The 21,956-nt window shown below is 38.9% G+C and overlaps 1 protein-coding gene across 5 annotated transcripts in view; it reads left to right on the top strand.

Moving 5' to 3' along the window:
- The window catches only part of ASCC1 (activating signal cointegrator 1 complex subunit 1), an 87,754-nt gene that overhangs the window by 46,112 nt on the left and 19,686 nt on the right, over positions 1-21,956 (top strand). For all 5 annotated transcript variants that reach the window (XR_012510296.1, XM_010963204.3, XM_045522715.2 and 2 more), the window contains exons 8-9: positions 7,934-8,058; positions 12,725-12,810. Coding sequence is in view for 4 of the 5 variants with exons in the window: in XM_010963204.3 (XP_010961506.1) it covers positions 7,934-8,058; positions 12,725-12,810 (211 nt within the window). In the remaining variant the exon portion in view is untranslated. The remainder of the gene's footprint in view (positions 1-7,933; positions 8,059-12,724; positions 12,811-21,956) is intronic.

The following is a 21,956-nucleotide window of genomic DNA, read 5'->3' as shown; positions in this document are numbered from 1 at the left end:
CTTTTACAATTTTGTGTTTATTCTTTTTGTAATTCATGGCAGTTATCTCCTTTCCAGTTATGAGTTTCTCATTTTTGTAGCATCCTGCTTCTTTTCTGTTTAAAGTAGACCTGTCAATATTTCTTTCAGCGTGGGTTTAGTGTTGCTAAACTCTCCTAGTTTTTGCTTGTCTGTGAAGTTCTTTATCTCTCCTTCTCTTCTAAAGGATAGCCTTGCTGGATAGAGTATCCTAGGCTGCATCTTTTTTTCATTCAGTACTTTGAATATATCTTGCCACTCCCTTCTGGCCTATAGTGTTTGTATAGAGAAATCAGCTGAGAGCCTTATGGGGGTTCCCTTGTAACTCACTCTTTGTTTTTCTCTTGCTGCCTTTAGGATCATTTCTTTATCCTTGACTCTGGCCATCTTGATTATGATGTGTCTTGGTGTGGGTCTGTTTGGGTTCTTCCTGTTTGGGACCCTCTGAGCCTCCTGTACTTGGATCTGATTCTTTCTTTAGGTTTGGGAAGTTTTCAGTCATGATTTCTTCAAATACCTTTTCAATCCCCTTTGTTCTTTCTTCCCCTTCTGGAACCCCTATTATGCATAGATTGGCATGCTTTATATTATCCCATAGGTCCCTTATATTTTTTTCATTGTTTTTTATTTGTTTTTCTCTCAGCTGTTCTGATTGGGTGCTTTCTATTGTCCTGTCTTCTAGGTCACTTACTTGTTCCTCTGGATTATCTCACCTTCTTTGTACAGCGTTTAGGTCAGCTCTCTGTAGCTTCTATTTCATTTTTGACATATTTTATATATCTAAACACTATTTCTTTTAGTTCCTTCAGTACTTTGATCACCCATTTTTGAAATCTTGATCTAGTAGGCCATCAATGTCTATTTCCTTGATTGTGCTTTCAGGGGATTTCTCTTGATCTTTTAATTGGGAGTGGTTCCTCTGCTTCTTCATATTGCTCATATCTCTCTGGCACTGTGGCTTAAGGAGTATCAGTTATCTAGTTCTCCTGGAGATGGTGTGCACTTAATGATTTTATTGAGAAGTCTTTCTGTCTTCACCCTGTTATGCGAACTCAGCTTGCTGTTTCCAGAGGCCCTCTGTTGGTGCCCTCGTCTGTGCTACTCCCAGTGGCTGTCAGCTAGCAGATCACGCCCCCTCCCAACACTGGGTCAGGTGCTGAGCTCTTATCTTGTGGGCAGGCGGGTCACTCCCCCTCCCAGTGCTGCAGTCAGATGCTGCACTCTCAGATGCTGCGCTCAGGCGAGGCAGGTGGGTGGATCGTGCCCCCTCCCAGCACCGTGGTCAAGTGCTGTGTTCGTGCCAGGAAGGCGGGTTGCCACCCGCCCTCTCCCAGTGCCGGTTGCTCCACTGCTCTGTGCAGCTGCCCACTGCGCCCCAGGTCTGTGCTCCATAGGCGGGCTCGGGGAAGACCGCAGAAAGGCCCTGCCCCTGCTCCGTGCCAAATCTCAGCTCCTTGTTTGTCTTGGAGGTGCGAGTTCTCTGAGGTGCCAGGGCAGAAAGATCCTGTCTGCCTTGGGCTGTAAACAAGTCTGAGTCCTGCCTAGGGGGTTGCAGAGCAACTGGGTGTGGATTCAGGTCTCGGCCCTGCCCCTGCCGGGGCACTGCACACAGAGGAGATGGCGGCTTTGGCTGCACCCTGCCTATCTTCTGATGAGAAACGCCAGTAATGGCAGTGCAGGTCTGAGGAGACAAAGGCTACGGCTCCCCTCCCCTCAGGGCACACCAGCCGTGTTGCTTTGCTTTTTTCTCAATTTATAGGGGACTGAGGTGGTTCTGCTATGTATCCCCTCCCAGCCACGGCGCACAGCACCCTGCAGTCCCCCAGGGCTGCCTCAGTGCAGCCGCCCCAGTCCTCCGCCTGGCTTGGGCGGCCTGTCCCAGTCCCAGCTGCCGGCTCGTGTCTTGGGCTGGGTGTCTCGGGGACCCATTGTGCCCGTTTAACTCAGTTCTGTCAGTCAAGGGGTGCTTGGGGCAGATTGGAGCCTCGGAGGCTCCCCCTCTGTCCCACTGGCCTCTCCATTGGAGAAGGGAGACCCAGCAAACGAGCGCCAGTCCTCATTTGCCGCTCCCTCCCCACGGGACCCGTCCCGCGCTGTTTTGCTTTTTCTTCTTTATTTTTTCCTTTTCTCCTACCAGATTTTTGGCGTCTCTATCTTTCGAAGAGGGCGATGTTCTGTCAGAGTTCAGCAGGTGCTGTCTATATAGCAACCTTACATTATTTTTAATTCACTTATGAGATGTAAAGGTATAGAGAAGCTTTGTGACTCATTCATAATCAAACAGGAAAGGATCAATGAAGTAAGAATTGAAAGACTGTACTGTTGGAAATATAATGACATATTGTCAAATGTGTGTCTGTGACATCAGCCTGAAATTTGTGATTGTACCTAAGCACTCTTATGTTCTCTTGATAGAACTCCAAAGATTTGTCATTTTTTAATGCTTCAAATCATATATTATTTGCCCTTTTATTTAGATCATTGATCAAAATAATTTTCAAGATTTTTTTGTTTTTAATTTTATTATTTATTGAAGTGTAGTTGATTTACAATGTTAGTTTCAGGTGTACAGCAAAGCGATTCAGATATAGATATAGATAGGATTCTTTTCCATTATATGTTGTTATAAGAAATATAACAACATAGGATTTTTTTCCATTATATGTTGTTATAGGAAATTGAATATAGTTCCCTGTGATATATAGTAAGTCCTTGTTGTTTATCTGTTTTATTTATAGTAATGTGCATCTGTTAATCCCAAACTCCTAATTTATCCCTCCCCTGCACTTTCCCCTTTGGTAACCATAGTTTGTTTTCTATGTCTGTGAGTCTGTTTTTGGTTTGTAAATAAGATTTGTGTCATTTTTTTTTAAGATTCCACATATAGGTGATATCACATAATATTCATCTTTCTCTATCTGACTTACTTCACTTAATATGATGATCTCTGGGTCCATACATGTTGCTGCAAATGGCATTATTCCATTCTTTTTTGTGGCTGAGTAATATTCCACGGTATATATATATTGCACATCTTTATCCAGTCATCTGTTGCAGAGATTTGTCATATGATAAATTCATGCATATATACTTCCAACAACTCTTCATTGAGCACTGATGATACGTCAGTTAGGCATTAACTTAGATGCCAGAATAAGGCAGTGAGTAAGATAAAGAGCCAGCTTCCTGGAGTGCACAGTGAATTGATAGCAGCAGAACTGGGTGCCAGGAGACTTGGATTCTTGACCCTTTGCCCTGAGTTGGAGCAACTCAACTTGTCTGTTTATTGTTTTTTCTTGGGTAAAATTAGCAGCTTAGAATAGAACATTTTAAAAGACTTCAGTCCCTTTAAAGTTCTAAGTCTATAAATTGGGCAGAAATCTTAATTTTCCAGAAGGGCAAAGATGGAGACTGGACCCTTTCATTCTTCTGTTTAGTTTCCTTCCTCTAGTGCTACTTGCTCCTTGTTTCTCTATAGCTTAGCTCCCACCCACTTCTTTTTCTTTAAGAGAGGAGGTGGAAAAGTGTGGCATCATTTTGTTGTGATTTGAAATGGAGGTGCATTTTGTGTCAGCCCTTCCTGTCTCCTTTGAGATCTTGTTCTGTTGATTCCCTCTGTTGGCTAAAGTTTCATCTTCCTTCTCTGTTGGATAGTTTCTTGTTGTCAGTATGCATTTTCAACTCTTTCTCATTGAAAACGAACACAAACAACCTGCCCTCAACTCTGTATCTGATTACCAAGGCAGTTAGTTTCTTCCCTTCCTTCCACATTTCTTGAGTTTATGTGCATGTGTCCCCTTCTCATCTCTCTGGCCTTTCCCTTGGGCCTCTGTAATAAGGCTTCTGTCATCAGCCTGCCAGCGAAACTGCTCTGACAAAGGTCTCTGATGACATACTGATTGTGAGAAGTAAGTGGGCACATGTTGCTTCTTTTCTTACTTTACTTTCCTATAGCATTATATTATATTGATTATTCCTTTTTAACCCCTTGTAATTCTCCTTTCAGCCTTTCTGAAATCTTCCTTTTTTTGTTCCTCATCTTTATGGATTGTCCTTGCTGATTCCTTCTCTGCCCCTTACATGGGAGTGTCGCATAGGGCTCTGTCCTTAGCTCTCTTCTTGGCTTGCTCTCAATCCCCCTCCCTCCATGACTGCATTTATCCCATGCTTTTAAATTTTATTTGATTATTATTTTTTAGTAGAAGTACTGGGGATTCAATGCAGGACCTCGTGCATGCTAAGCACACACTCTATCACTGAGCTCTCCTTGCCCCCTCATCCCATACTTTTACACTGTTGACTCCCAAATCTGTGTCGTTTGCCCAGATTTTTCTCTTGAGCTTGAGGCTTGTATTTCCATCTCTTTCCTGGACATGTCCCACTTGATATCCAATGTGACACATGCAAAAGCAGACCCTCTCCCTCTCCATAATTCCCCACCTTGGTTGGTAACCCACCTGGTCGTTTAAGGCAGGCTCTTCCTCTGCTCCAGCACTGTCATATCTGAGAGCACCAGCTTCTCTCTCACAAGCTCTGTTGAATCCATTCCCTTGTCTTGGTTCTCACTGCCCCTGTCAAAGTTTAGATCTTCATACCTTTCTCCTTTAGAGCGTGGTCCTTAAATCATGTCCTCTGAAGCCAGACTGCATGGGATCTACCACTTATTTGTTCATTCTTTTTTGGGGGAGGAGGGGTAATTAGTTTTATTTATTTAATGGAGTTACTGAGGATTGAAACCAGGACCTCATGCATGGTAGGCATGCACTCTACCACTGAGCTATACCTACCCACCAGATCTACCGCTTATTCATTATTTGACAGTTGGTCAAGTTTTATAACTTCTCTGTGCCTCAGTTTCCTTATTGGTAAAATAGGGGTAATAATTTATCGTGAGGATTAAACGGTTTAACAGAAAGTGCTTAGAATTAATGCCTGACACATGGTGTTTGTTATTATTTCTTCTGTTGGTACTGTCAGTGCCACTTAGCTGACATCAGTACTGCTGGTCTCCTCCCCTTCTAAAGCATTTCCCCTCTGCCACAGAGTCAGCTTCACAAATGGGTATCTGACCACATCATTCCCCTTTTAAAAATTTCTGTGGCTTCCCATGGTCCAGCCACTACTTACATCCAGCTCATCTCCACTGCCCCTTTCCTCTCAGTCCATGTTACAGCTGTATTAAATAAATGGTGGTTTTCTAGATAAGCTGTGGTCTTGCATGCCTTGGCATCTTTGCACATTATTTCTTCTGCTTGAAGTGTGGTTTTATCTGCAGATCTTTAATGATCCTTCAGGACTGTGTTTATTTTTTACATTCATGAGTTCTCACTCTTTAATCAGTCAAATCTGTCAGTTAACCAATCACAGCCAGTAGTTACACAAAGCCAAGTATAATGGTGCTCTGGCAGATTTAAGACAAATATAATATGCTCTTGAGGAGCAGACAGTCTAGTAGAGGAACAAGACACAAACCTGAACATTAATGGAATATCCCTGAGAAGGCTAAGTAGAACCCAGGTACTAGGGTAGCATTTCAGAGAAGGGCAGAATCACTCCTCCCAGATACGGGGGATTTGGGTGTGTTGGGGGAGTTAGAAGGGCTTCATGGAAAAGTGGGATTTGAATTGAGCCTGGAAGGATGATAACATCTGCATAGGTGGAGGGAAGAGGGAGCAGAGGATGTGGGACCCAGGTAACAGCAGGCACAGAGGCAGCAGCTGGCAGGTTGCTAAGTGGAGGAAGCCTGGCGGGAAAATATGCATGTTGAGGAGTGCAAGGTCATGAGGCTGCCCCAGCAGGTGCTGTGTCAGGCAGTGGGGAGTCTTTGGGGTCTCCAGATCAGGGAGCATCCTGAGGAACTGTATGTTGTGATATTCTATCCCATGCCAAGCATACTGAGGCAAAAGGAAAACTCAGTTATATTTTGATCTGTCTTCATTCAAAATTTTGGCATTTTGTTCATCGGGATTTTTTTTTTCTGCATTAATTTTGAAATACTGCATTAAAACATTATTTATCTTGATTACTGTGGTTTTTGGCACCCCCTTAAACTTTGTGACTAGGGTAAGTGCCTCACTTGCCTCACTCTGGTCCCAGCCTTGTGATGTATTTCTGAAGGTAAGTGATGAGAATATGGGTATTTATTTTATTATTATTAATTATAGCTGTAAATATTCTCTGGTTAGTAGACAGTATTTAATAACAACGATTAAAATAAAAAGTTAGAATTTTAAGAAGGTTAATTTGAACTTTGGAGCCTGAAAAACATGAAAGGGAAAAGAGTCCTTTGTGCTTATGACTCAATCACTAGGGGAAGATAACTCTTGCTGCAGCATATGCAGTACAAGCATAAAAAGGTTGTTTTGCCCACGTCTAAGTGGGTGAAAGATAACTGAAGGGTGGAGGTACCAGAGGCTGCTGTCCGTGTGGAGGTAGGCCTTGAGCAACTCAGCTGCTGTGGCCAGAGTGACTCTGCCCCATGGCTTTAGGCAGCCTCTCACACATGGGCCACACAAGGTGGGCTTGGCCCACATCTCACATAAAACAGACCCATCCAACCCTGCTCAAGGAGAAACCTCTCACCGGGTCAGTGTTTTACCACAGGCTGTGGCCCAGGAAGTGGTAGAAGGTTCACAAACTCTATAAATATCTCAGGGCCACTTGCATCTGGGAAAAGAGCCAGTGTGTGACACAAAGAGTATTACTAGTACATACCTGTAGTGTCAACTCCAAAAAATATGAAATCTCTTGTTCATTAGTACAGTGGTGATGAATGAAAGATTATTTTGAACCAGGGGAGTCAATGTGCAGCACAAATCTCAAAAAAGATGACGGGAAAGGTTGAAAGGAGCAGGTTGCTCCCTGCACTGGTCACCAAGTGCCGTACTCTGTCATTTGATGCAACCTTCCCATTAGCACCAGTATCCAGTGGGAACTTCTCCAAGCTCAGGATGGACATTCAGGCACAATATTTAAAAGCCACAGGGTGAATGTCCCCACCAGATGAGTGGGTGGTCACAGAAGATGGCTGCTTCCTGAGGCCCAGGACCAAGATCTGCTCCACCACACCCTTGCTGGAATAAATGACCCCTCTCATTGGCACAGCTGGCAAAGTTCTTTGCCAGAATTGAAGGAGAGATAAAGAGTTTTTCAGACAAACAAAAACTGAAAGAATTCATCACTACTAGAATGGCCTTACAAGAAGTGTTCAAGAGAGTTCTTTAAGCTGTTGATCAGAACACCTGAACAGAATTCTTGTGTAAGAATTGTTTCTGATGGAGGTACTGTAATGAGCAGCCATCATCAAGATAGAAGAAACCCCCTGCAGAACCCCTAGTGCTTAGAGTCAACTGGAGTCCATATGGTGCATCAGTCATGTGGCCCGTGGATTTCCCTACAGTTGTCTTCATTGGAGCTACACTGCTGCCTTGTTGAACACTGGTGTCATGTCCAGGGCTACTGTGATCTTCACAGTGCATGTGTCTTAGAGTCAAGCCAGGCCTCACTCGATCCTGACAGAAACACATCAACCACAGTAGCTTTTGGGTTTGTGAATGGATGAACCAATAAAGCACTTGCTTTTAGGCAGCTCTCTGTTGAGCCTGGCTTCTTGTACCCAATTTCCAAGATGGTAACTTTCCATGTTCCTTCAAGACCTTGTTTAAGCCTCCTATGAAAACCTGGTCCCTCCAAGTGTATTTGATCACTCCCTTAATACTGGCCATGATGTTGTACAGTTGTTCCGGGTCTGGTGTCTGCACAAAGCTGTGAGCTTCGTGGTGGTGGGGACTGCAGCCTTTTTTCTTCCTTGTACAATGATTGGCTCAGAGCAGATGCTCCATAAATGTTGTTGAATTAGTAATCAGGGTTCAGGAATTTATTAAGATTTCTGCACGTCTTTCTTCAATTTCTCTAGGCTGCAGGAATTGGTTGATCGGGTGCTGGAGCGTTTTCAGGCATCTGGACTAATAGTGAAAGAGTGGAATAGTGTGAAACTCCATGCTACAGTCATGAATACTCTATTCAGGAAAGATCCCAACGGTAAGTCCTCCATAGAAATGCAGCACAGTTTGTGATCAACAAGACTTGAAGAGATTCCTGGGGTTGGAATAGAATGAACTATCAAAGAATCACTGACATATCTTCGTTTTAGATCTGTTAGCTTGTTTTGATGGGCACAATGGAAGTGGACAGGGACATACTTAGCATGGAACTGTAGCATTCTAAATCTTTTGTTTGTGTCACACATAGGGTTGCCAGATTTAGCAAATAAAAATACAGGATGCCCAAGTAAATTATAGGTGAAAATAATTATTTTAGTATAAGTATGCCCCATGAAATACATGGCTTTTTTTGAAAACAAGAAAGAAGATTAACTAGTAAAAGTAAATGTTAGAGCAGTAATTCTCAGCTAGGGTGAATTTTGCCTCCCGGAGGGCATTTGGATTGTCTGGAGACACTTTTGTTTGTCACGGTTAAGGGGCTGGGAGTGGGTTGCTACTGGCATCCAGTGGGTAGAGGTCAGGAATGCTGTTCAACCCTCTGCAGTGTACAGGACAGACCCAGAAGTCAATAGCACCAAGGTGTTTGTTCCCTCATGAATCTAAGCCCTCGAAACCTTTTTTTCTCCCCTCATGAATCTGAGCCTTCATATAAAAATGCCTTGTTTTAATGTTTGATTTTGGATAATATCGTACTTTTTCAGAAGGATTCATTTTCTTCCCATCCCCACCCACCAAGTGAAAGCTCTCTAGCACATTCAGCATCTATCTGATCAGGAGCTACAAATTCAAGTTATATGCAGCAGCTTCTTCAGCAGCCTGTTGTTTAAAATATACCAGCACCAAAACCCCATATACAGGTTTTATTTCATTTGTTAGGCTCTAACTTTTGTTTTAGAAAGTCTAGGTTGGAAGAGGACTCCATCAGGACTCAAACCCGTAAACTATTTGTAGATTTATAGTTTCGGACGGTTTGTGTGTTCCTTTTTGCCAAAGTACATCTTTTTATTTTGTTCAGATGAATACCAAAGATCTCAATTGAAAGTCATTTAATTTGGTTAGAGCCATTGTAGGACTAAGAGATATGTAGCTTTCCAGTTCTTCTAGTGTTACTGTTTTGTGGTGCTAGACTGTATTTTATTTAAGACTTTTCTAGATAAATCACTGTTTTACTTTGGGAGCATTGAGAGCAGAAAAGTTTCAAATGGCTTAGTCAAAGCCTATAGACTCTTGTTTGGGTGGTTGATAGAATCCAGAGCTCTATACTTGTTCTTGTTCTGATGGAGTACATTTCTTTCATTTGGATAATCGTATTGCAGAAGAATATTTGGAATTCCAGAAAAAAACATTTTTCTGAAATATTTGATAACTTACATATTATAATGTAGCTTGTCCAGTGGGAACATTTAAAGATGCTTCTGGCATTTATTTTGTTCTTGGAGAGTCAGTTTTAATTTTGGAAAACACTGTTAGATCCCCTGAGGTGATGTACATTTCAACATGATCAGGTAAAGACAGTTTCAGAACTCTAGAGAACACTACTCTCATTCGCTGGTTCAGTAGTTAACACTGTACCCAGCACCATCCAAAATGAGTTTCTGTGATGATAGAAATCTTCCATATCGGTGATATCTAGTATGGTAACCACTATCCACTTGTGGTTATTGAGCACTTGAGGATGGCTAGTGAGACTGAGAAAGTGAACTTTTAATTTTAATTAATTTAAATAATCACATGTGGCTAGTGGTTGAAGTTTTGGACAGTGCAGGTATAGACAGTATTTTATTAGACATTAATACTATCAGCAGTACATTGTGCATCTGTCCTACTCTGTCTTTTTTGTTTGTTTGTTGGGTTTTTTTAAGGGGGAGGAGGTAACTAGGTTTATTAATTTAGTAAGTTATTTTAATAGAGGTACTGGAGATTGAACCCAGGACCTCGTACATGCTAAGCATGTACTCTAACCACTGGGCTATACCCTCCCCCAATATTTTATTTACTGTAATTCACCCATTTAAAGTGTATAATTCAATCAGTAATTTTTAGTATAGTGAGAGTTATATAACCATTACAACAGTAAGTTTTAGAACATTTTCATCACCCCAAAAAGAAACCCCATAGCTATTGGCAGTGACTCCCCATTTCCCCCTTACCCTTCAGTCCTAGACACCACTAGTCTACTTTCTGTCCTGTGAATTTGCCTTTTCTGCATATTTCATCTAAATAGAATCATGCTAAATAAATAAATAAATAGAATCATGCAATATGTGATCTTCTGTGACTGGCTTCTTTCACTTAGCATAATTATTTATGAGAGTCATCTGTGTAATAGCATGTTTCAAATGTTATTCCTTTTTATCATCAAATAATAATGCATTGTGTGGACATGCCACATTTTATTTATCCATTCATCAGTTGAAGGACAAAATTATTTACACTTTCTGACTATTATGAACAATGTTGCTGTTAACATTTATGTACAAGTTTTTGTGTGGGCATATGTTTTCATTTCTCTTAAGTATATACTTAAGAATGAAATTGCTGGGTCATATGGTAACTCTAGTTTAACTTCTTGAGGAACTGCCAGGCTGTTTTGCAAAGTGGCTGCACCATTTTACATTCCCACCAGCAGTATAGTAGTCCCCACCTTATCCGCGAGAGGCACGTCCAAGATCTCCAGTGGATACCTGAAACTGCATACCAAATCCTATACACACACACACAGTTTTTTTTCCTATACAAACATACCTATGATAAAATTTAATTTATAGATTAGGTACAGTAAGAGATTAACAACTAATAATAAAATAGAACAATTGTAACAGTGTACTACAATGAAAGTTACGTGAATGATAACTGTCTCTATCAAAATATCTTATTGTACAAATTTAATGCATTTTCCATCTTAACTAAGCACTTATCATGCCCTATGACTGTAACTTTTGCAGTTTGAGGTGTGACAGTGAACCTAGTGTAAATTTCATTTTTCTTCTTCCAAGTTTCATGGGTAGAAGATTTTAGCAAATCTCAGCATATGATTTTTTTCTTTCATTATTAAGTCAGGAACTTTCACCTTTTCACTTAAAGGAAGCACTTTATGGCTTCTTTTGGCATCTCCAAATTGCCAGCATCATCACTCCTGCGCTTTGGGGCCACTATTAAGATACAGGTTACAGAAACAAAAGCACTGAGATGCCTTGACAGTTGATCTGCTATCTGAGAGGGCAGGATGTGCTGGATAAAGGGATGACACTTCCTGGTTGGGATGCATCATGCTCCTTTAAATGATGCACAATTCAAAACTTATGAATTGTTTCTTTCTGGAATTTTCCATTTAATGTTTTCAGACCTCAGTTGACCATGTGTAACTGAAACCTTGGCAAACAAAACCATGAATAAGGGGTGATGACTGTATATGAGGGTTTCAATTTCTCTGTGTCTTTGCCAACACTTGTTATTATCTGTCTTTTGATAATTGCCATCATTCTGGGAGTGAAGTGGTATCTCAGTGTGATTTTGGTTTGCAGTTCCCTGATGGCTAATGCTACTTAAGATTTGAACCTGTCGTTAAGCATTTTAATCTTCAGATATCATTGCTGCTTTCTTACTGAAACTTATTTGGTATAAATTTGAAGTTTCACATCTCCTTTTAACAGGGGACCTATTTTTAAGTTGTGAAACATGCATGTGATTGTAATCTTTGATTAAAAGAATAGTTCTCATTAGAGAAATAGTTCTGTAGTTACCCATGTGTAATTCCAGTGGGCTAGCTGAAACATATTATCTTCGTGGAGTTAGCACTATGGATGTATTTTATCAAGCCTGACATGGTAGTTTTCATATTTGTATACAATAAAAGAGTATACTCAAAAGTAGAAATACAAATATTTTGAGTGTCTTTTGGTGGGCAGGAAAGGGTTGATATTTCAGAAAATATTCTGAGAGTTAAATGATTCTTGAAGATGGTTTGAATTTGTATACCCTGGATTCTTTTCTGTCTTGATTTTCACTTGAAAAGAACATAGAATACAGTGTTTTCCTTTTTCTTACTGATTGTCCCTTTCCTTTGATACCCTTTTTCCTACTGTATTTGAAGGACATCTTTTGGGATAAGCAAGCTAAATTGATGCAGAAGTTAGAGTACAGCTTTGATGAAGCTAAGGTCATAGATTTGTAGATTTCTGTGTAGAATGCCTGTAAGGATACTTTTGATTGCAGCTAAAAGAGTTTTTCTCATTTGAGGGGAGCCCTTAAAATCAACCCAAAGCATGGTTGCCAGCATTTTGACTAGTTAATGTGTGAATGTCTGTATATTTTTACATATTTTAAAATGCATGCAGCTTATACAAAATCTTGGGGTTTTAGACTGCAGGGAACCTTTAGAAATCATCTAGTCTTAACCTCTAACTTTGTAAATGAGGAACTGAAGTCGGGAGAGGAGACATAATCTGCCTAAGAGTGTGGTTTGTTACATAGTTAATGTACAGTGAGTACTTGGACAATGTTGTATGAATAAATACATATTGAATGAGTTGATGACGGAGCTGAGAGTAGATGCCAGGTATCTTGACTCACAGCCTGATGTTTTCCCCTCCACGTTATGCCACTTTTCAGGTAGTATAGGAAGATCTTGCTAGTTGTACCTGTAGACGTCCAAGAGAAAACAAATAGATAAATAACTCAAGCTTCTCTTCTAATATTTACAGCTGAAGGCAGGTACAATCTCTACACGGCGGATGGCAAATATATCTTCAAGGAAAGAGAGTCATTTGATGGTCGAAACATTTTAAAGGTCAGTAAGAAGCAGAGTGAATTGAAAATCCTTTGGCATATGTCCTTAAAATAAGGAAGGAAAATAAGTCGTTCTCCTGGTAACAACATTTTCTCATGCTTCCCATCAGGATCATTGATTGTGAGGAATGTTTAAATGATTTTTTTTTTTGGTAGAGGAAGGTAATTAGGTTTACTTATTTATTTATTTTTTAGAGGAGGTACTGGGCAAATAATTTTTTTTTTATTGTCCTAAAAGAAAGATCTTTTTGACTTGTTAAGGCTGTCGTATCTCTTAGAGTACTTGAACTTGATGACTTAAGAAACTAGTATCCTGACTGCGTGGATCCATAGGAATAAGTTGATTTTACCCTTGTTGAGTCTTACTCTGTATTTTACCTCAGAGTAGTGAGTGTGCATTTTTTAAGTGAAAAAGAACTATTTGTCTTGTTCTAGTAGGTTTTTCTCTTCACCCACAAAGTCACCCTCCAGAGTTCCTCTATGATCTATTTTTAGTCAGGAACAGCCCATGTGCTAAAAAGTAGGTGGTCCGTTTCTGACTGTTGAGGATTGCCTTCTGAGTGTTAAATTAACCTATGAAATTGAAATAGAAAGGGTTCTTCAGGACTGCATTTACCTTTCTCCCACAGACCACATTCTGTAATACCCACAGTTGATGCCCTCTCTGTCAGTGAATGGCCATTGTGCCTCCGGGCAAAGAGAAACCAGCTGACACCAAAGGAGAGGTTTTTGATTCTTCATTTTACTGGTTCTATAATGGTATAGGTCATACATTTCCAAGGCCATGGGTGTTTTTTTGGAGCTGGGAGGGAGAGTATGTAAATAATAACTTCATAAAAAAGCTCTAGGTTTAGAAATGTGTTTTCTTTTTCCTTCCCTCCTTCATCCTCTATTCCCTTATCTTGCCACTTGGCAGTTTTCTCACCAAATGCCTAATGTGACCCCATTGCCTCTAATCAATGACATCACCCTTCAGCAGCTGCAGGCTTCTCACCGCAGAGCCCCACAGGGCAATGACAGCATTCACCAACGCGGGCATTCCAGCTCCCACATTGTCGATTCCTTTTTTACTTTGATATCATTCATCTCTTTGAGTAATTTTCTTGTTTTCAAAGTAGCTATGGTAGCTTCAGTTTGAATGGCAAGTTGCTAATGAATTCAGTTGCAGTTAACTGTACTGATTTTCCCAGGCCACAACTTCAGTGTGATATGAATCTTTCTACTCCTCCAGCTCATTTCCTGGGGCTTTAAAAAATAATAGCATTAATTACTTTGCTTTTTTGTTATTGTTAATTTGATTAAGAAAAAAACTACACTGAATGGGAAAGAAATCTTTGAAATGACTCAAGCCAACTTGGTTCCTTTGAAAGTAGAGTTCAATCCCAAAAGGTACGTTGATCCATGTCTAGTGTGAGGTGCTTTGACATCTGTAAGAGGGAGGTGACAGCAGGGAGCCTGAGAAGAGGCTGTGTGAACAGTGTGGATCTCCCCCTTAATATTTAATTTCTCTCATTCTGGAAAGTCAGTTCTCCATTTAAAGATGCTTGGCTTGGAAATCTCCCTAACCACCCCAGTGATGACATGAATGTAGCTCCCTCTAGTGTTGACGAGGGCTTGCTATGCTGGTGGTACCCTTCCTGGTTCATGCCTAGTTAGTCTTAGAGCTGGGCCCAACTGAGTACTTGGAGACTGTTTAATCCAGTTCCTCATTTTTAAATTTCTTTCTTTTTTTTGGGTGGGGGGAGGTAATGAAGTTTGTTTATTTGATGGAGGTACTGGGGATTAAACCCAGAACCTCGTTCATGCTAAGCACGCACTCTACCACTGAGCTATACCCGCCTCCCCAGTTCTTCATTTTAATCTCTGAGGGTGCAAGATCCAATGTGGTTAAAGTGACTTACCAAGCGTTACTACTAGGTAGTAGCAGAGTCTGAATCAGAACAAAAAGCTTCAAAACTTACAAATTAGCATTGTTTCTACTGTCTCCCATAAAGAGGCTCAGTGTTCAGGTAGAGATCAGTACATATTTGAGATTGGGCCTATCTGTTTGAACTGTGATAATATCTACCTAGATATATATATATATATCTATATTGGGGCAGTGAGTGTGCCAGGTAGTCTAAAATAGGCTAATTAAAAGTTAGACTTTTGAATTGAATATAATACTAACACCAACAGAAATACTTACTGACTGTATACCATCAGTGAGACCATGTGCCCTGCAGATAAAACAGTCATTATGATACAGTCCCTACCTTCCAAGAGCTTCTTGTCTTTGAGAGGTACAGCCAGTTAATAGGCAGTTACAATATAAAATGATGGGGGCAAATTATGAGATGGAGGAGAAGTGCCTTTGATCATAGGTGCTTGTCACAAAGTATTCTTTGATAGAATTTCTAATATTTTATTTTTAATCATTAGTTCTAGAAAATATAAAGATAATATTTCACTTATATTCAACAAAGGAATTAACCTTTCTTTGAGAATAAAAGTAAAATGTGGCATCCACTAATTAGCTCCCGAAACACACAAGAGGTATTAACTGTATTTGTGAAGTAGCTGTAGGAGCCCACCTTTTGGAATTACCATGAATGGACAAGTCTTTCTTAATTAGAACATGAGAACTCATGGCCCCTGAAACCCTTGTGAAAAAAAGACTCAGAAAATCGATGGATTATATATATACTTTTTGTACCAGATATAATTATTATGCTTAGAAAGAAAAAAAAATCACTTTCACTAACAAGATGGGAACTGGCTTGGAGTAAACAGGAAGGTTAACTGCACTGGTTGTTAAGGAGCCCAAGCATATGTGTGCAGCATATTAACAGCCACGTAGGTCAAGGATCAGAAGTGCTGGTGATGGGAAGCAGCCTTGGAAAAAAATCAACTTCATCTGCTATTCAAAGAGAAACAAAATGAGGATGCAAGTCATTGCTCATTGCTGTAAGAATTTAATGAATAACAGCCAATTGCTATTCTACTCCATGAGGAGAATTGGTTCTTTTGGCTTGGTGTAATATTATGTGTTCTGGATGCCTTAATAAGAAGAAAAGAATCTCCAATGACTTTTGGAGGTAGAATCCACGTGTTTCTTTTGTACAGCTCTTTTGAGAGTCATTGCAGCTATAATAGACTAGTATCTGATTATTCCTAGTTAAAATATGAATTTTTCTTACCCTAAGAAGAACTTTGAAAGAACTGACAACTGAAAAATCGTTCCTTTGTGTTTTTCAAACCAGAAAAGGAACATATTTAGTTATGGCAGTTTTTCATGGAAGACTGACAGATAGCTCTGCAAGGAGAATGTATGAGTGAAGAAGACTTTGGCCAAATTAAAAGGATAGTGTCACGTCAGACAGTTTGTTTCTCACCTAAGAGACAGGAGCAAAGATGCAATTTGTTTATCTGTAACACAGTGATAAACTTGTAAATGGAGAAATCATGCTGACCTAAAGATGTACTGCAAGGAAATACCTGCTCCCTTGCTAGCTAGAAGTAGAATGGTCATTAACTGCCAGCTTCTGGAGCGAGAAGCAGTCTTAATGTCAATTTGTTTGGGGGACTTATGAAATGGCCTTATGAGGTTGAATCAGTATTCCAAGATGGTGCTCTCAGCAGATTGAACAGAGGTACAGTCTAACTGTTTAAAAGCATGGCTTCTAACTGCAAAGTGAAGAGGAGATACTAGAGCCCTAGGTTGTACCCTCCAGAGGAGATGATTTGGTACAAATAGAAGCTCAGTAAGATATTTGAGAAGAAATAGAAGATATTATAGGTCCAAAACCAAAGGACACTGTCAAAGTGCCATTTCTTTAGATACTTAAAAATTCTGGAACATATAAACCAACTAAAAAGAAGACGAGTTTGTGCCTTTTCCATTTTTATATATAACAATATTTAAATTTAGAGAAAGAGGGAATTGGCAGTATTAGACTAACTGTATTAATATTTACTGATATTTTATTTGAAATTATGTTTTAAATCTGGTTACATTGAGACTTTTCTTGAAAGATGTAAATGAGAGTAACTCAAGTGTTTCATTCATTTTTGCTTCTGTTCCATCTCTGCCCCTTAAAGTCTTTAAAAGGACAGTTAGAATGAATATATTTAAATGAGAGTTTTATTTAGTTTGCTTTACTTAGAGAAGTTTCCATAAAGGAAGCTGTTTAAAAATACATGCTATTTATTCTTTTTGGTAAAAGTGCACAAAACATATATGTACTGTTTAACAAATAATCATAAAGTGAATAGTGTAGCTACTACTAAGGTCAAAAAGCAGAACATGCCTCACATGTCCCTCCCTGGCCAACTCTTTGGTCTGTCATCCTAAGGTAACAAAGGCATGATTAAATTTTTAAATATTGTTAGTGAAGAGGCTTGTTTTCAATGATTACTTTGTTTCAGAGTATTAGAAGAATATTGAAAAGATTAATTCATTTTTATTTTTTCAAGGGAAGAGAGATGAGATTGAGAACTAGATAGTAACTTAAAAAAAGATATTAATGACTACAAAGAAAGACTAGCATTTAGAAAGTATATATTTCTAAGGAAGAAAATATTGTGTTTTTTATTATCCAGTTCATTATTAAGCCATTTTACATACTATTCTTGAAAATTACTTCTTAGTCACATGGTTCTTTAGAATTTTTTTTTTTAACTCAACTTTTTCTGAAAGCCTTCCCTTGGAAATCTATCACTACACTTGATCTTAGACAAAAGGCCGAGAAGCGATGGAAATCTGTCACTAAATGTTCCATTGCACTATTGTATCAGTATAAATAACAGCAAATTGAATGTAGAATAAAGTTGCTATCTCTCATTACTACTGTAGCTAGGTGTCCTTTTTATTACCTGATATTTCTGTGACTTGATTAATTTTAAGTACAATCACTAAGCAGATGTCACTTTCTCTTTAAGCTATTTATGCTTATACACTGTTGACACTTATTAAATTCAGTTCACTTGGACATACTAATATTTTGTAATAGCTTTTATCCATAGCACTGGAAGCAGTCACATCATTCTTGACAATCATATAAAATAGGCAGCTTGTTAGAGAAACAAATGTACAACTTTCTGAAGAATTTACTCAAAATTAAAACAAGATGTTGTGGAAAATGTTTCTGTGAGAAGAGAGTCCATAGAAATAACATACACTCACACATATGTGTATTTAATTAAGGATTGGAAGGTAGAGTCAAGGAAATCTCTGGCAAAAAATGGAGAGACAGAAAATATGAGGAGAAAATCTGACAAAGAGGATCCCTGGGCAAAAATTAACTATTAGGGTTTGAAAAGGAGAATAAGACCTTGGAGTCTTGAACTTGAATGAAAGAGTCTCTGGACTAGTGGTGTTTCCAGACACTTGGCAATAGCAAAGAAAAATTCTCTCTGGAAGAAAGTTCCATCACCCCCTGCCTTAAAAATATTCTTCCAAGAAACTTTTGCCCCCCAAATAGCCAGTACACAAAGATAGCTAGGTACTTAAGAAAACCATTCTGTTTGCTTATAGCAAATAGACGTCCAGAACTCATAATGACATGAAATACTAGAATTAGCAGATTTAGGCTAAAAACAACTTTTTAAAATCAGGTAGTTGGGAACTATTGCAAAGAAAAAACCATGTAGCAGTTTTGGAAAAGAACCAAGTAGAAATGCTACAACTATAAAATGCAGTAACCAATCTCAAGAACTCAGTGGATGGATTTAGCAGCAAATTAGATATAGCTGCAGAGGGAAATAGTGAACTGGAAGTTGTCAGAAGAAATTATCCAGTATGTTGCATGGATAGAGATGAAAGGTAAAAATTACAGATGAGAGAATAAGTGACATATAGGATAGAGTGAGAAGATTGTTATACATTAATTGGAGTCCCAGAAGGAGGGGAGAGAGAGAATGGGCCAGAACTGATGAAAGACATCAATCTACAGATTAAAGAATTCAAATGAATTCCGAACAGGAGTTTTGTTGAGTGACCTTATATTGCACTTCTGTTTGTTACAAGTTGTGACTGAATCATGGACAACATTATCTAAACTACTTGGGACCCAGCACTTTTTAAACTGAATGGCCAGAGCTTGTTGGCAGTATCCACATTACAAAGAACAAAAAACAGAAATTCAGCTAAAGAACGCTTTTCTTAAAGTAGGTTATTAAAAAAAAGAAGGATAAAAGGTATCCAGAAATTCTCTTACTATTTTTGTAACTTTTCAGTAAGTCTGGAAGTATGTCAACATAAAAAAATTGTTTAATTAAAAAAATATAAAAGAAAAGACAGACATGCACGTGGGAGGGTAATAGGACACTAACCATTTGTTATGGTTGTGGGTTTTGTTATTTTTTTCAATAACCACCTTCCAGAAAAGTTTGTTGAAGTCTTGCCTGTGTTTTGTTCCAGTGTTTAGAATAGATACAACTTTTATCAATTCCCAATCTTAACCACAAAATTTGGGCCATTTGATTTCAAAGGAAATAAGAATTTACTGTAATGAACAACTTCCTGATGAGGCTGTTTTATATTCAAGCAAGCTACTAATAAGGTAGCTGCATCTTTCACTAGAATGTTTTTGTTTTGTTTTGTTTTGTTTTGTTTTGTTTTGTTTTGTTTTGTTTTGTTTAAAGAATGAGTCCATTTCTCTGTAAAGCCATTCTTCCTACCAGGATCCCTTTCAAACTGTTTCCTATTTAATTCCATGAAACCTATCTCTCACCTCTTACCATTATACTGAAACATCATTGTAAAAAGTCACAGATACCCCTTGTTTAGTCAGTGCCTTGACCTACTTTTATTTTTTCCCTAGTAACCACATTGAGCGTTTTAAGCCCATTTCTCCTTCAAATGTTCTTGTCTCTTGGCTTCAGTGGCAGTTGGCTTTCCTGGTTCTTTTTCCCTGCTTCTGTATCTACTTTTTTCTTTTTTAAAAATTCACTGCCTGATATAGCCACTTCTTAAGGATTTGTCCTTATCTGTCTTTTTCTTTCACTGCAGTCTTATTCTATCCAAATCCTACTTATTCTTCAAAGTCTGATACAGGTGTTAACTCCTCCACAGTGATGAAAACTCCACAGTGGTGAGGACTGTCCCAAGTCGATGGTGTGCTTCCGCCTCTCCATACCTCCCCTCCTCTCCTTACTTTGTGCAGAGATGGGTCACGTGCCCCTCACCGCTTAGTGGTATCTCTTGCACTTGGCAGACACTTGGGAAGCTTTTCTGGATTGGCTCGCTAAAACTGTTTCCTTTAGAAATCAGATTTTGGAAGAGGAGAAGAAAAAAAAGACTTTGTTTGCCCTAGGGGATATTTTTTGCCCTGTACTTGAGATTGTAAACTCTCAGAGCAGGAGCTGGCAAGCTCTTTTCTAAAGACCAAATTTGGCCTGTCACCTGTGTGTGTGGCCCTCTGACTGCTTTTGCACTATCGAAGTTAGGTAGTTGTGACAGACACCGCATGGCCACCTGACCCTTTATGGGAAAAGTTTGCTGACCCCTGTCTTAAAGAGTAGTGTTTAGTTTAATTTTCTCTTATTTCACCCAGTGCAGCTTCCTGCTTTATGGCTAGATATGATGCTCATATTTATTAGACCCTAGAGATGTATTGGTTATGTCATAGACGTAACTAATGTCATGTCATTAACAGCAGTCAGTCCTATTGAATTTCTGCTTACAGAACTCTTTTCTAGCAAATGTTTACTTCATTTTAAAAATAAGTTTACTGAATTCAAGAGAGCCTCAAGTCAAATATACCTGTAGCTTATACCTCACAGTCCTCCATTAGTATGTGAAGCTCATTTTGCAATTAAATTTGATTGCAACTTTATTACTTCACATAGCAAGGTACAGCTGATAAGGATAATAATGAACTTGAATTTACACTTAAATTCCTTTTATTTAAAAATACATCCAAAACTAATTTTGTGTTTCTGTGTTGTGTGCTCTCGTTAACTTGAAACATGAACAGTGATTTTTTTTTTTGCATTTTCATTTATGCCTTATTACAGAATGTATTAATTAAAAAGTATTGAATGAAAGATAAAGACCAGTGAGCTTGTGGGTAATCATTCTAATTTTATAATTAGTATGAATATCAGAAAAGTGTGGCATTTAGGGAGGAACCTGTGACAAGACATCTTGCCAAAATATGGCCACTGTTGCTCTGCACTGTTAGTGATAAAATATGGCTCCACCTCCATTCCTGATGATTATAAAATAAGACTTGTGTAAATGGGAGATGCAAGAAATCATTAGGGGCTTTTCATATTTTGCTAGTAATAGAAATAATGTATTATATGTTAAAAAATGTGAAAGACTTCTGACAGGTGATTGGGCAGTTTCTTACAGCATCAGATATATAAAGAAAAATGTAGTTTGCTTCAATTTGGTTTTGTACATTCTTGTTTTAGATTATTGGGTTGGGCTTGGGGGCAGAGGAATGATTCAAATCCAAGCAGTATTCACCAAAACTTATCCTCTGAATTTGTTTTATGTGTCACTTTGCCTGGAAAGTAAAGTCTTAAAACACTAATGAGGGCAACCTAAGATGTGACTGTCAGTGAGGCAAAATCATCATTAAAATGAAACCGGAAAACCTACTTGGCTGATTTTTAACAGAGCTAACAATCCGAAAAGATGCACCTTCTCTGGTCTGTTGCTGTCTCTTCATGCAAGATGTTTTTGCCTCCCTTCACCCTCTTTTGAGTTTATGTTTATTGGTTCTTCATCTTTGCAGTGGTACTGGAGTACTTAATGCGTTGTCTTGGCTCAGGTAGGGAATGATGGGTTTGGAAGGGTCTAACCTACACAATGACAAGAAATGGGTCGTGATTTGGCACAGACAATGAGAGTAAAAGGAATTAAGAGATTAAAATTACTTTCCTTAAAATTACTTCTAGTTCTTATCAGGATGAAAAGTAAATATTGAATACCTACAAAATATAAAACACTAAGCTACACATTGGTGTCTTTGTTGGGGGGATGGGGTGGGGGTAAATAGTCATTGTTTAGTCCCTCTAATCCCATTCCTTTGAACTTTTTGAACAGGGTACCTGTTCCTATTGTGGGAAATATTTATCTTTTTATGTATTTATTGCTAGGGGTCTAGTGTATCATTTTCGGTGTAGTTCACAAAGGAAGTGAATTGGGTTATGATT

Source organism: Camelus bactrianus, chromosome 11 (assembly GCF_048773025.1).
Source record: "Camelus bactrianus isolate YW-2024 breed Bactrian camel chromosome 11, ASM4877302v1, whole genome shotgun sequence".
Lineage (NCBI taxonomy): Eukaryota > Metazoa > Chordata > Mammalia > Artiodactyla > Camelidae > Camelus > Camelus bactrianus.
This window is presented reverse-complemented; position numbering and strand designations above follow the sequence as displayed.